At 35.1% G+C, this 14,177-nt stretch overlaps 1 protein-coding gene across 1 annotated transcript in view; it reads left to right on the top strand.

Annotated features, from left to right (window-relative positions):
• Positions 1-10,915: 10,915 nt before the first annotated feature.
• LOC137618035 (reticulon-4-interacting protein 1 homolog, mitochondrial-like) overlaps positions 10,916-14,177 on the top strand; it is a 50,850-nt gene continuing 47,588 nt past the window's right edge. Inside the window, exons 1-2 of the mRNA XM_068347954.1 lie at positions 10,916-11,025; positions 13,303-13,424. Of these exons, the coding sequence (XP_068204055.1) occupies positions 13,305-13,424 (120 nt within the window). The 5' untranslated portion in view covers positions 10,916-11,025; positions 13,303-13,304. The remainder of the gene's footprint in view (positions 11,026-13,302; positions 13,425-14,177) is intronic.

Here is a 14,177-nt window from a genome sequence, read left to right as displayed (position 1 = left end):
ATACATGCAGCAAACATTTATTTACAAGTACTGTATAAAAATATGAGAAAACTGATAATCTAGTCCTCAGGAATAATAGACACTGGTGGTGTTTCTGTATATGAGATACTAAAATAAATAGTTTTCCCTTGAATTTTCAAAGAAATGGTAAATTAATTCTTGCCCAGGTAAGAAAATAGTTGCGTACATGACCGGGTGAGCTTGCCTAAGGAGGCAAAAAGATTTTTTACCTATAAAATAAATTTTTTCATTAAAAAAAAAAAAAATTGAATCATAAGATACAGATGTTCTAGCCAAAAATTCAAATCTTAATTTTTAAAATTCCAACCAGAGGTCATGAGTTGCATTCCTTAAGCAAATTGATATTTTGAATTGTTGTTTCTCAATTTCCATCAAAAAGATATTTTGAGATTTGGAAATCAGTTTGATATACTGTATACCGGTACTTTCTCTGTCGATCGCATTGATAAATGTTTCATCACTTTTTTCCAAAATTTGGCCAAACTTCATCTTCCAAAATTTATACATACATACATATACCAAGGCACTTCCCCCAATTTTTGGGGGTAGCAGATATCAAACAAATGAAATAAAAAAAGGGGGACCTCTCCTCTCTACGTTCCTCCCAGCCTGACAAGGGACTCAGCCGAATTTGGCTGGTACTGCTAGGGTGCCACAGCCCACCCTCCCCCGTTATCCACCACAGATGAAGCTTCATAACGCTGAATCCCCTACTGCTGCTACCTCCGCGGTCATCTAAGGCACCGGAGGAAGCAGCAGGGCCTACCATAACTGCGTCACAATCGCTCACCATTCATTCATATTTCTAGCATGCTCTCTTGCCTGTCTCACATTTATCCTCCTATCACTTTATATGATTGTTTATTCAAATGAAACATTGAAGTCTTATTTTATAGCTTAAAATGTTTTTGCATTCAAAGAAGAAATAAATATGCATCATTTTAATTTATTATTTAGTAACTTTAGAACGAAATTTTGATGTTACCTTTGAGCATTTTTCTGCTATATTTAAACCAAACTGTTCTACTGCAAGTCTTATTTTTTCTCTAAAACTCCTGGCTAATACAATGGTAATGTGTTTGCCTAGCATTCGCATGGCAGCAGATCGATCCCAGCCTGGGACCGTGGGATTAAGCTGTTTACTTGGGAGGGTACTGCTGAGATTTAGCACCACAGTTGTGGGTTGGGCTTGCCCGGCTGACGTTCTGGTGAGATCTATTCTGATGACAATGGAACTGAAACCAGACAGACCTTTATTATACTGTTAAAATTCAATATTTTTGGATGTTTTAACAAAATGGGAGAACAATTTTAAGTAGTATCAAGAAATTGTGTAAAATTGAGAAAAGGTTTTAAATGGTAAAAAATATGAATATTTCTAGATGAATGAATAAAATCAGCGTACTCTCATCAAAGTGAAGAATAACAAAATTTGAATGTTAGGATTATATTAGTTATTTTCAACTTAAATTCCAACTGTCTTTGTCTGTGCATCATAAGGTTAATGTTTTCCCTTCAGACTTACAGTGTTTACCATGTATATTCAAAAGATTAATTCCAAGTATACCAGATGTTGTTGATACTGTAATTCACTTGCTCAAATTTTGACATTCATTGTGACATTGAAATATACATAATGTATCCAAACTCACATGCCTGTTGTGTTACATATATTTTGATACAAATAACTGCAAGAATCAAAGGATCTTAGATAGTTAGTTTCATTACAGAATGTGGCAGCATAATATTCCCGGCCAAAATATGTTGATGAAAGTATTTTCATTTGTAAAAATGCACTTTACATGTAAAGTACTGACTACAGCTAGGTCAGTAAGATGAAAATTGAAACTTTATATATGAAGATCAGCTATATCAGTTAATGAATTTTAATAGTGTCTGCCTTTTACATAAATTGGAACAGTATATACTTTATTATGTTGAAAACACTTCATTCATCCCAAAATGGTCTGCTCAGGGAGGTAACTTGTTAACACAAGACAGAGTAATCCAACAACAGTGATTCCGATCACTGATTCTTGGTAAATTATTAAGGAGCGTCTGTATTTAAGAATAAAATCTACTAGCAATACAAGCTTGTTAATTGGCTATGTGATAACATGATAAGGCTATTTAGCATGATTGCTGAGGTATTTTATACACTCAAAGGTGTTAGCCTTAAAGAATTACTCCAACGTAGGGGTAAATAGGACTTACAGTTATGATGAAAAGGTAGAGACATCAAGTGATGTATAGAACCTTCAGAATTGTATGTTGTATAACACTCGAGGCACACTGGAGCAGTACCCTCTTGGAATTCTACTAATTAGATTAAACTGTTGGCTGAGCAGTCTCTCTACATAGAACCCTTAGGAATAATAGTTGTCGTTTACTAATGGAAAGAAATGTCATTAGGTATTAAGGTAAGCTGTAATGTAATATGGTCAAATGTAGAGTTGTGATGGCCTGGTGGTAGTGTCCTTGCCAGACTGAGGTTCGATTCCCATTCAAACTTGTCAAGTTCCTTTGGTCGTTGCAACCTCACCATCCTTGGGAGCTAAGAAACGGGGTTCGGGGGAGCCTATTGGTCTATCTGCTGAGTTATCAGGAGCCACTGCCGGCCCCCATGGTCCTAGCTTGAGTGAAGAGGGGGCTTGGGCACTGATCATATGTAATATGTTCAGTCTCTCGGTATTGTCCTGCTTGATAGGGCAATGTCACTGTCCCTTGCCTCTGCCATTCATGAGCAACCTTTAAACCTTTAAATGTAGAGACTGTGAACAAATGGAAACATATATAGAAGTTTCGATACACTACTGCATATAATGAATGATGATTGTGACTTCGGCCCCATTTATCAATGTTATTTTGGGGTTACTTCAACCTCCTACTACATTTTTGTTTCTCAACTAATTATTTTTATTTAAAAATCATTTGAAGGAGAATTGGAAATCACCATATTATATTATGTATTATTTTATCAGTGTATAGAAGGCAGTTTCAAAGGTGATTATTCTTTTCATGTTTGAATGACAAAAATCTGTCTATTAAAAAAAGTAGCAATTTTTTCCGAAAATTCATATTTTGAAAAATCGGGCTTAAATTTTTTTTGGTTAATTGATTGAATAGACTTTTCCAATCATTTTTCTTAATACTGGGGCTCATGAGGACATAACCATAATATTTCAGGATTATTTGCTGAGAAGTGGTTAGCCCCTTCCCTCAAATGCCCACTAATGAGAAAAAGCTGGCTAACATAATAATTCAAGTCTGCAAATTTTTCTGGGCAAAATTTATGATTTTGGCATGATTATTTATCATCTTCAATACTGTATGTATATTTCAGCATAATCATAACATAAGAATTTAAAAATTGTAAACGAACAGACAAAAATATACAATGGAAAAATTGTAAACGAACAGACAAAAATATACGATGAACATAACTTGGAGAGGTTTGCAGGAAACATTTACAAATCCATAGAGCATACAGTATAAGAAAACTGATAATCTATTCCCTAGGAAATCATAGAAAATGGTGGTGTTACAGTATATGAGATACTAATATATCTCTCCTGGGAATTCTTGAAGAAGTAGTAAATAGATATGTATCTAGGTTGGAAAAGGGCTGTTTATTGGACCGTAATTGGTTTCGTAAATATATACCTAAAAAATAATTTTTAGCAATAAAACACTTTTCTTTAAAAAAAAACTGTCTGAAATATGTAATATAGACATAATTCTAACAAAGATGTAATAATCTTAAGTTCAAAATTTCCAAGCAGAGGTTGCAAGTCCAAGTCTTGCCCCTTAAGTGCTCTAGAATTAGCATAGCAGAGATAGAGTTATACAAATTTATTTTGTGAATTTTTAAGGTACACTATTCCACTCTGCAAAAGAGGCAGTGAACTGTTACATTATAATCATCTTAGCCTGCCCTATGAGAGTCAAGGAATTTATTTTGGTGAGCTGATGAAACTGCCTAATGATTATACAGTAATATGTAACGAGAACTTTAAATAACTTTTGTGTTCTCTTAACTTTTTAAAGTGTTTTGCGTGTGATGTAAATTCAGGTCATGTAATTTGCTTGGTATACCCTCTCCACATTCTTTATGCATTTTTTTTCCTAAGGCCTAGTATATGGACATTACATAACTACAATAATTAGGTAATGAGAAAATTTCTTGCACTTGCAATTGACGAAGAGACAGACATTTACACTACAGTAGAGTATTCTCAAATATTAAGAATTTTTGTCGATGACCGCCAGTAGTATGTAAATACCTGAAATGAGTAGGTAGAGAAAATAATCAAATTTTGAGACAGTTTTTATATTGGATAACATACTTGTCTGCTTATCAGTACTCTGTAACTTCAATAATAGCAGAATTAATAATTTAATGTAATTAGCAAAATCATAAGCCACTTATCAAGTAAGCAATCTTTTGCACAATCGATCTTAGTCATACTTTTAGTACACATTGTTTGAGCTGCAAAGGTTCCTATTGTTTACAAGCATGGTTTAATACCTGTTGCTGTGGTGACAATGTACGCCATGTTGGTAGTGTACATGATAAATATAAGATTAATCCTTGGATCTGACACTTAGATTCAGAGACGCATATATCTTTTGAGGCCATTAGTGTTGCTCAAAGACTGCTAGATTATGCCTCTTGTTTTAAGGACGTAGAAAGCCAGCCTATTTGGTTTAAAATGTTGAGGATTTAGTCTGGCTAAATAATTATGTAGGAATAAGTAGTTGTGAATGAAGTAGCAATTTTATTTAATATGTACATATGCTACTCATTATTTGTAGTTTTTTTTTTTTTTTTGTAGATACCATAGGATACATTCACCCAGTGTAACTGAACATCTGTAAGAATCAATATTCTATGTACACAGTACCATAGGTGTAAATCTATACAACATTTGCACTCTGTATAATAATTAAGTGTTTTTTATATCCATATATTTTGTAGGGGACAATTGTGTTCAATATTTACAATCATTTTTATTTTTTTATTTTGAAAAATTTATACCTTATCGAGTTTACATTTCCTACCTAGGGCACTTGACATGTTAATAAATTACGGTTATACAGTACCGATAAAAATTTGTGGGCCAAGACTTCTATCAGTGCTAAGTCTACTGTATATCCTGTGGTTATCTTATTTATAATTTGAATACTACTACAACAGCATGGCAAGTAAATATTATGATTAGATTATGAGCTTGAAGCCATGAGGCCAACTGCTGGCGAGTAAAATGTTAGAAATTATATATTTGTTTCTTCAGCTTTAGGATATATAGTGTTGAATGTAAATATTTAAAATTGTTTCTTAACTTTTAGAAAATATACTGATGAATATTTAAAATTATAAAATAGAAAAGAAAAATGAGAAATATGTAGGAACTCAACCTCTTTTTGAAAATAAAAAACACATAATCTTTTGTTCAAGGCAAGACTATAACAGGCAGTAGTACATTGCAGTGATTTTTTAACAATGAAACCAGATTTTTTTTCTGGATCCCTGCAAGATGATGCAATGGCCTTCGTAGATATATTGTGTTGTCAAACATATTCTAAAGATATTTGTTATTTGTGCAATTCTTATTTATAAAATTGTAAATAAGTACTTTAGCTTAAACCTGAAAAGCAGCTCAGTATTTTTTTGCAAAATATATTTGCAATACTTCGATGATATATATGCTTTTTAAAAGAAACAAATTTAGTGTTTAAAGATATCCTCCTTAGATATTTTATTTTTGTGCTTTTGAAGCCTAAGAAAATGAATTTTTACTTCTTGGCACATTTTATCTTGTAAGAAAATATTGCTGTTCCCTCTAGAAGCAGAGTCGCATTTAAGCAATTTACATAAGTTTCAAATTCACTATGGCATTTAAGGCAGGCTATTCAGACTTGACCTATCTGATGGTCTGGCTAGACTACTCGATCTTTTTCTAATACTTTTATTATAAACATAAAATTTGTAATTTTCTGTCTTAATTCTTGTGACATTTTTCAAGAAAATATAGTACCTAGGCTACATTATAAAAATACCTGTATTAGCAAAAGTAACTAGAAAGTCAATATGGATACTTAAAATCATGTTTTTAACAAAAACTTTAAATTACAGTACTTTCTAAAATTATTTGCTGTCTTGCCTTACAAAAAGCCTTAACTTTTTGGATGCTACATATGATCATGCTTGATTAAGAATATTTCAAAAGCCATCTGTGATTCTATTTTGCAGGCCATAAGACCTGAATGTTATTAATATATGCCTTTAAAATACCACTTAAGCCTTCATCATCATGTATATTAGATAATATGTGCCTTGTGGAAATCAGCATTCAATACACAATTATTCAGTAATGAATTTTTTCAAGTTTATTTACTCAATACTTCATGTTCGCAAATAATATACCATAAGCCTACAACTATCCTTCTTTATAAAATACTGCAATTTCTTTTATTGCATTAGATTTTGTGTTTTAAACAAAGTATTGTATTGTATGTGTACTGGCTAACTTAGAATACCTGGTCATAATGTGAGGTGCAGTATGATCGTCTTTCATGTAGACATTAAGGTTCATGTAATAAGTAAAGCATTTTTGTGCCATAAATGCAGTAAAAGCTGTGGCATTTTTTTTATTTTAGTACTGGAAACTGTGATATTTCATTACCAGTTACTGTAATTATGTGAAATTACCCTGCAAAATGTTTTTTTTTTTTTTCTTTCTTTTTTTTATGCATTGCCACTTACAAAGAAGTCATCAACAAACTTGGGCATATTCTGTGCAATGGTTCTGATCTCATGCTTAAACTAACAATTATTTTAGTCATGTATAATTGGTGTGAATTTGTCACAAGATGTTAATGCACTTTAGAGTATCAGTATTTAAAATGATCTCATTAAAGTTTCAAGTGTGATCCACCCCAAGACATATCCTTAAATAAAATGTAATAAAAGTATTAAAACTTTGATTAAAATCCTTTATTATTTTCACAAGTTTTTCAATCTTTCCAGAAATCAAAAGCTAAGACAGGGATTAGTCAAAGTGAGTGATAATGAACGGTTATACACATCTATAAAGGGCTAGCTGTCATGCATGCTGCTGCTTCCCTGACAACAGTGAACTCTTGAACGTTTTGTTTTCCTTTAAGAAGAGCTCCAGAAAAATGGAAATCCACCATTGAGATGACTCCTAGGCTCCTACTTCATTAGAAAGGAAACAACTCCGAAGTTCCTGGGACATTGTTCGTCAGTCTATGGAAGAGTTCACCAGCAGGGAAACCAGCTTCAAGGCAAATGGTAGCTGGTACAACCCAATACTTTGGGAATGAAGCCTAAGATTTGCTGTATTTACTATATAGACTGGGTTCCAGGAAAGAACTGTGTTTGCTGTCTGGAGTCCATTACGTTCACAGATGAACCAAACTACATAGCATAAGTGCCTCTCCAACTCTGCCTGTTGAGACTCTAAAGGCAAGGAGCTTTGGATCTTAATAGATCTTCGGCAGACAGTCAAAGCCATTGTTTGTTTTCCCTTTGCTAGCTTAGGAAAGTCCTTGGAGGTCACGCAGGTCCAGCACCTCCCCAAAATTAGATTTTTTTCCTTCATTAAAACCCCGGTATTAATTTTCCAAATTATTCTCCTTTTGTTGCTTTATTATTGGCATTGATTATTAATTTTCCAAACAAGTGTCCTTTAGTTTTTCTTATACACCATCAAAATTCTTACTTAATGCTTTTCACTTAAGTGGTAAATGTCTACATTTTATGATATAATGGTCTGGGTGTGTACATACTGTAGGTATAAATGTGCAGTATAGGTATACAGTAGTTAGAAAAGTTTAGCATGCCAGATTTCTTATCTCTCAAGAAGCAGGCAACCCTATATAATGCACATGGACATCCCACCCATCTGAATGACCTAGATCAAATGTGAATGTCTTTTCTTGCCACCAAATACTACCTCTCTTATTCAACACCTGCATCAATGAGTGATGATAATGGACAGTACAGTAGTGAGATTTGTGGTAATGAACATAATCTGAAGTTGGAAGTTCATAATATCCTCGTAATGATTGTTGGGTAACTGAATAACACTTGAACAGAGAAACGTGGGCTTAACTGGAAGCCATGTCTTCCTTTGGTCAACTCGTCGACAGCTGACTGCATGAAAGCCAAGGGCAAGAGTTGTAGCCTCAGAAGGAGCAGCAAACATTAGGGGTTACTCAAGCAAGCAAACCTAAAACTTGCTGACAGATCCGAAGACTTCAGACATTGTAACGTACTCCCCTATGAACAATCCAGGGGCGATAGCAACATACGTATCCCCTGAGGAGACAGAAGCAACAAAAGAACCCGACAAAGTTTTCTTGGGCATTACTCAGTCCAACTCCCACTCTCCCTTCCTCCTCCAGGGGGGAAGGTCCATCACAACCACAACCTACACTCAGTATATGGGGATACCTACGAACACTCATGCCCCCAGGCACAGGAGAGTGTAACTACAGCCGGTTGATCTACCACCCTTCCCCCAGCATCAAGCTTCTTACTTCCATTCCAGAATTAACAACCAGTATTCACTTCCTGAAAAAATTAAGAATACTAAAAAGTTTGACAGCAGTTGCCAAAGTAAAAGGGAAGGCTCTCTGACTGGAGAGGGGGCGGGGCTCTTCACCCTGCACCCACACCAGTTGGATAACTGCTTGTAAATCAAGTTTAATGACCAATTCCAGCTTGCGCTGAAGTAATGCGCTTTGCATATTGTGTAGGAAGAATGAAGGATATGAAGTTTATGAAAAGAGCAGAAACACAGGAGGAGGGCCAGTACTGATAAGAGTTGAAGAAGAATTTGGATATGTAGAAGTGGAAGTGAATAGAGAAACAAAGAGTAAGAGTAGCCTTCTTGCCCTTTGAAAAGGAGTATATGTATAAAGTAATAAAAGAAGTCAAGGAGGCAGTTAAGAACTGAGAAAAATTACTAATGATAGGAGATTTTAATTTCAAAATAGGAGAGGAAGTAGTGGAAAATTATACCAAAGTTTCAGTAGGCAGGAGGATGCTTGTACAACTGACAGAAGATATGAATTATCGTCAATATGCCTGGAAAATGTAGAGGAACATGGACAAGAAGTGAAAATAAAAAACTAATGATAATAGATTATAATATATTTAGAGATCAGAATGAGGGAGGAGTTAAAACTATCCATATAGATGAAGAGAAACCTTACAGAGTAACCGATAACATTACATGCATAGATTGCAGTGCCCTGATAATTGAAATGGGCTGGTTATTGATAAATAAGCAGAGTAACTAGAAGAGAAGAATTATGGACTTAAAAAGGGATTTTGACGAAGGAAAAATCTATTTCTGGGCGAGGGACCTGTGTCCCCCAGTGAAATGCTCCTTAAAGCACCATTTCAAAGGTATAAATACTCCTAAATATACCAGAGAAAAAAGTTGCATGGTATGCCAGGAATATACCCTGCTCGCTCACCCCTAAAGGGTATCGGTATTAACACTGGGGCGAGTGAACCACTACCAGAGGTCATTTCCAATTGGACTTCTCCCTCCTCAAAATCCCCCGTTACTACGAGGTGTCGTTAGAGACAGAAGTTACAGGACTATTGAAAATCATCAAAGGTACGGGGACAATGAAAATATAAAATAGGGCAAGAAACTGTTTACAGGATAAAGAAGAAACGCAGAAAGTTAAAAAAAAATAAAACATTAATTTTTCCTTTCATCCTTATGAAAGGAAAAAATAAAGATGACTAGATTGAAGGAAAGTAATATAGTAGGTTAAAGAGACTTCTCAGAATTCAAGAAAACATAAATAATTGTATATGAAAAGAAAATCCAAATAAGGTAATACAACTAGTGGATGAGATAAAAAGAAAATGTTGGGGGAGCAGCATTCTAGAAAAAAAACCTAGGGTGTTTACTATGACTGCCATCAGAAATGAAGATGGGAGAGCAATAGAAAATGTCTAGGAGATCAAGAAAAGAATTAGAACATTGTTGTCCATTGCTCAAGTAAGTAAGTAATAAAGGTCTAATTCATGTATATTCATATAAACATGGCACAATGTATTATAATATCGATAAGAAAACATGAGGAATCATTTGATTTCTTTAGAAAAGTAAGGAGGCACAAAATAAAATTTTAAAATATCGCTAAAGGGTAGAAAGGAAAAAAAATTAAACTATCAAGGAGTATTAAATACTTAGGAGAACGATATTCGGAAAAGGAAGACCATGGTCAAAGCACAAATAAAATGGAAACAAAAATAGAATATACGGTGCACAAAGTTACAAGATATGATGTTAAAAGAATAGGAGCATTAGCATTACAGATAAAGATAACTGTAACAGTATTAGTACTTATATTGTTTGCAAATATTGAAACATGGTGTAGAAAATAAAAGTTTGAAGGTATCCAGTACAAGATTATTAAAGGAATGTTTGAAGAAGTTACAAATGCACATAATTTGGGAATTAATAACATAAAATGACACATGTCCAGTAGATATTAGAAATGAGTATAAAATATGAAGTTTTTTTTTCATAACCCAATTTCATTAGATGATAAATGGTTAGTTGAATTAGAGGAAGACTAAATAACGTAACCATGTAGAGAATAGAGGCATTTATGGAAACGATCAAGACCCTGTACTTTGGTGTACTTATAATACTGAAAAAAAATAAATACCATAAGAAATTGGTACATTTTACTCATAGAACCACACTGTATAAAGCAGAAAATGGGGAAAGTATATTTCAATACAGAAATGTTATTTAAAAATTGCAGTGTAAAAAAAATATATATTAAATGAAGATTGCAAAATCAAAATTTGAAGAAAGGCCACACAACAGGGTGGCCGTTACAGAGGTAATGACCCAAGAACATGGATTGTTTAGTAGACGACCTGAACTTATAAAACAGATCTGTGGGATTTTCTGATAGAATTTCATCAATTTCAAGTGACAGGTAGTTATATTGATTTAGTGGGACCCTCTTCAGTATGTTATATCAGTTTTTGACAGCTTAAGTGTAATTAAAAATTGATTATTGTAATGAATGGAAGCACAAAGCGGGTGATATGCCATTCATGTTACCCGCAATACAGTGCAAGGGTCAATATAATTCGTTGGGATAGGTGTAAACGTTCTTTATTACTGTCAAATCTATTTTCTGTTGCTGTTAATTTTGGTCTGATTAACAAAATACATATTATGATTTAGTGTTACTTTGCCAGGAGTGAAGCTGATTTGGAAGTTGATAATATTTCAGTAGAGTCCCAACCAGCCATTATTTCTGTCTAGTACATTGGAGCTTGATGTTTTTGAGCTCACGGCGTAGCAAAAACCATGAAGGACTCTATCGAAATATTACTGTAATCTAATGGTTTTTGCTGCGCCGTGTGCTCGCTTCGTTCTTATAAACAAAAAAAACAAGCGGTAATGGTTGGGTTGGACTCTACCGAAATATTACCGGGAATTAAAAAAAAACACAGGATTGAGACCTACACTATGGTAATCGGGGTGTATGTATGATAGCGGCCAGCTTTATGTATGATGACGGCTGACTAAGAATACGGCAGTGTAAGGTGGGTTGCAGGGGGGTGTTAGCCCCTCCGTCAGGTAAGTAAGTAAGGAAAAAGCTTGTAGATTAGGTTAGGTGGGGTAGTTTAGGTTAGTTGGTGTCCATTTAGTATGCACGATGGAGAAACTGGCCGCTGATATACAAAGGCTTCAGGTAATCTAAGAACATGGCAGTCTTAAGGGGCCTATGCCCCTGGTAAGTAACTATATATACAGCTCCTTGGTTAGGTTAGGTGGGGAACCTTAGGTTAGGCAGGGTCCTTTATTGTATATGCACTGGAAATTCCTTTATCATAACAGTTTCTGGCTGGGAAGAGATTCGAACCTAAGCTTTTTAGCCGAAACCATGCCTGCAGGGACTGATATTTTGAGCAGGATGGCTTTTAATTCTTTATGCAGAAACACAATCACATAAATGTATATATTGATTCATTATATATGTATACTGAAGTATGTGACCTGTCAAAAATGACGGCTAAATCTTAGATAGATATGCATGTTGGTTTCCCTCTTAGAGCATGGTTTTTTAGTCATAACTTTATACTTTGCACTGGGTCTGTCGCAACAAACTACAAAGGCTCCGATAGATTTCATAATGGAGACAGTGTATCTTCATTAGGTCTATAGAGAAATAAGAAAGGAGATGCGAGGTACATCTTACAAAATGTTGAAAAATATTTTTTTATCATGTAAATGATTGTAAGGATTGTAGCTCTTGAGTGAAAACAGAAGTTTAGGACGTATTCGAAACGAGGTGCACTTTAAGACGAAGTTATTCCTATACGTAATACAAACCATCGACCTTTACTAGGAATAAGACATTAGCAAAGCTGAAACGGCCATTAAACTTTTAACAAGGTAAACATACAGCAGTGTTGCCAGGTTGTGGGCATGTTCCACCCACCAGACTGGTAGAACAACTTTCAATTTGACTTCGTCTGCCTTAGAATACAGATGTACGTCTTGTCGTCCCCATCTGGCTGTTGGCTATTTCTTACAGTTTGAATATTTGGTCTGGCAGACATGTCTGAGGGATATTATGATCGGATTTGCAGTGTTATATTATAACTAATTGTGTTAAGTTTATATGCCGATTATACTGACATGCACCGCTTTGGCTACGACCCTCTGAATAGGTCATCATGAAGATTCTTAGATTGCTTAAGAGAGCTCCTTGCGAGCCCCAGGAGGAAGCTTCAGACAGTGCTCTGATTCTGAAAACTGTATTCCTGCTTGTGTTAGCCTCAGCAAAGAGAGTAAGTAAGTTGCACGGCATTTCATATGTTGTTGATCATGCTGAGGGACAGAAGGAGGTCTCTGTTTCATTTCTTATACAGTTCAGTGCAAAAATGCCGAATCTAGCGTTATAAAGTTTAACAGTCGAGTTACAGCTTCGCTGAATCATACTCCTATTAAAGACTGAAGTTTGTAAAATTAGGAAAAATACAAATTACTGTAATCTAAATTTTTTAATAATTTTTGTTTTTGTTTTTGCTATTGTTGAATTTTTTAGCAAAGAAAGTTAAAAAAAATAAGGAATAGATACTGTTTTGTTTATCCATTTGCTTTTACAGTTTAACATTTAACCATCTTTATTAATTGTTGAACTCTGGTTGAATAAGCGTGTGTTCTAGAATAGTAAAAGATAATAAATATTTTCCAGCTATGAATGGACTGCAAAAGAATTTCAAGAATATTTTCCAGCTAAAGACCATGTGCCATCAAGCACTCCTGAAAGCAAGACGCACGTGCACAAGCCGGATGAAATACAGTACGGAAGCAAAGGTATGTACAATCTTGGCTTGTTCTAATACATAATACAAACCATTGTCCCTTAATATAGTACCACCCAGCCATTACCCCTGGCCAGTTCATAGCCTGATGTTTTTCTTGCATTGCGAGCACACAGGGAAGCAAAAACCATTAAGGACTATTGAAATATTACCGAAATCTAATGGTTTTTATTCTTTTAACGAGGTAAACTTGGTTGCCGCCTTCATTCCCCTGTCTCCTCAATTTTTAAGTGATGCTTCAATGACAACAACAGAGAGACTGCCCCGAAGAGGTTTTCCTGATATGGAGAAGTAACTTTGAATCATTCTTCTCACCCAGCCAAGCTACAAGAGCCTCCTTCACACATGCTCGAGCAGAAGGTAAACTGGGGCTCTGCTCGACACCTGTTGTCTCCATGAGTCCGTTCCCATTAGACCATTATCCACAAAAACGCTCTCCTCCATGAGAGAGTTCTCCACTTGCACAAACTCTGTGAGCACAATCCCAAATTGCACGATCACCATGCACAGAATCAGGAAGCACCTGATCTCAACATTCAGAGGGTCCACACACCGGGTCTCCTCATAACAGGTTGCCATGTTGCTGGTCTCGTGCACCAGGTTTTCACAAACTCAGTCACCACCTGACCAATCACAAAGTGTTTGGTCTTTGTGGGTTCTGACACTGAGCCTGAGGACACCCCTTGGTTGGACGCAAAATGACAGGACCCCACTTGCTTATTCGTCCAAGATCAAGATTTTAGCT

The sequence above is a fragment of the Palaemon carinicauda genome, chromosome 24 (genome assembly GCF_036898095.1).
Source record: "Palaemon carinicauda isolate YSFRI2023 chromosome 24, ASM3689809v2, whole genome shotgun sequence".
Lineage (NCBI taxonomy): Eukaryota > Metazoa > Arthropoda > Malacostraca > Decapoda > Palaemonidae > Palaemon > Palaemon carinicauda.
Note: the sequence above shows the minus strand (reverse complement) of the source record. Positions and strands in the feature narration are given on the sequence as shown.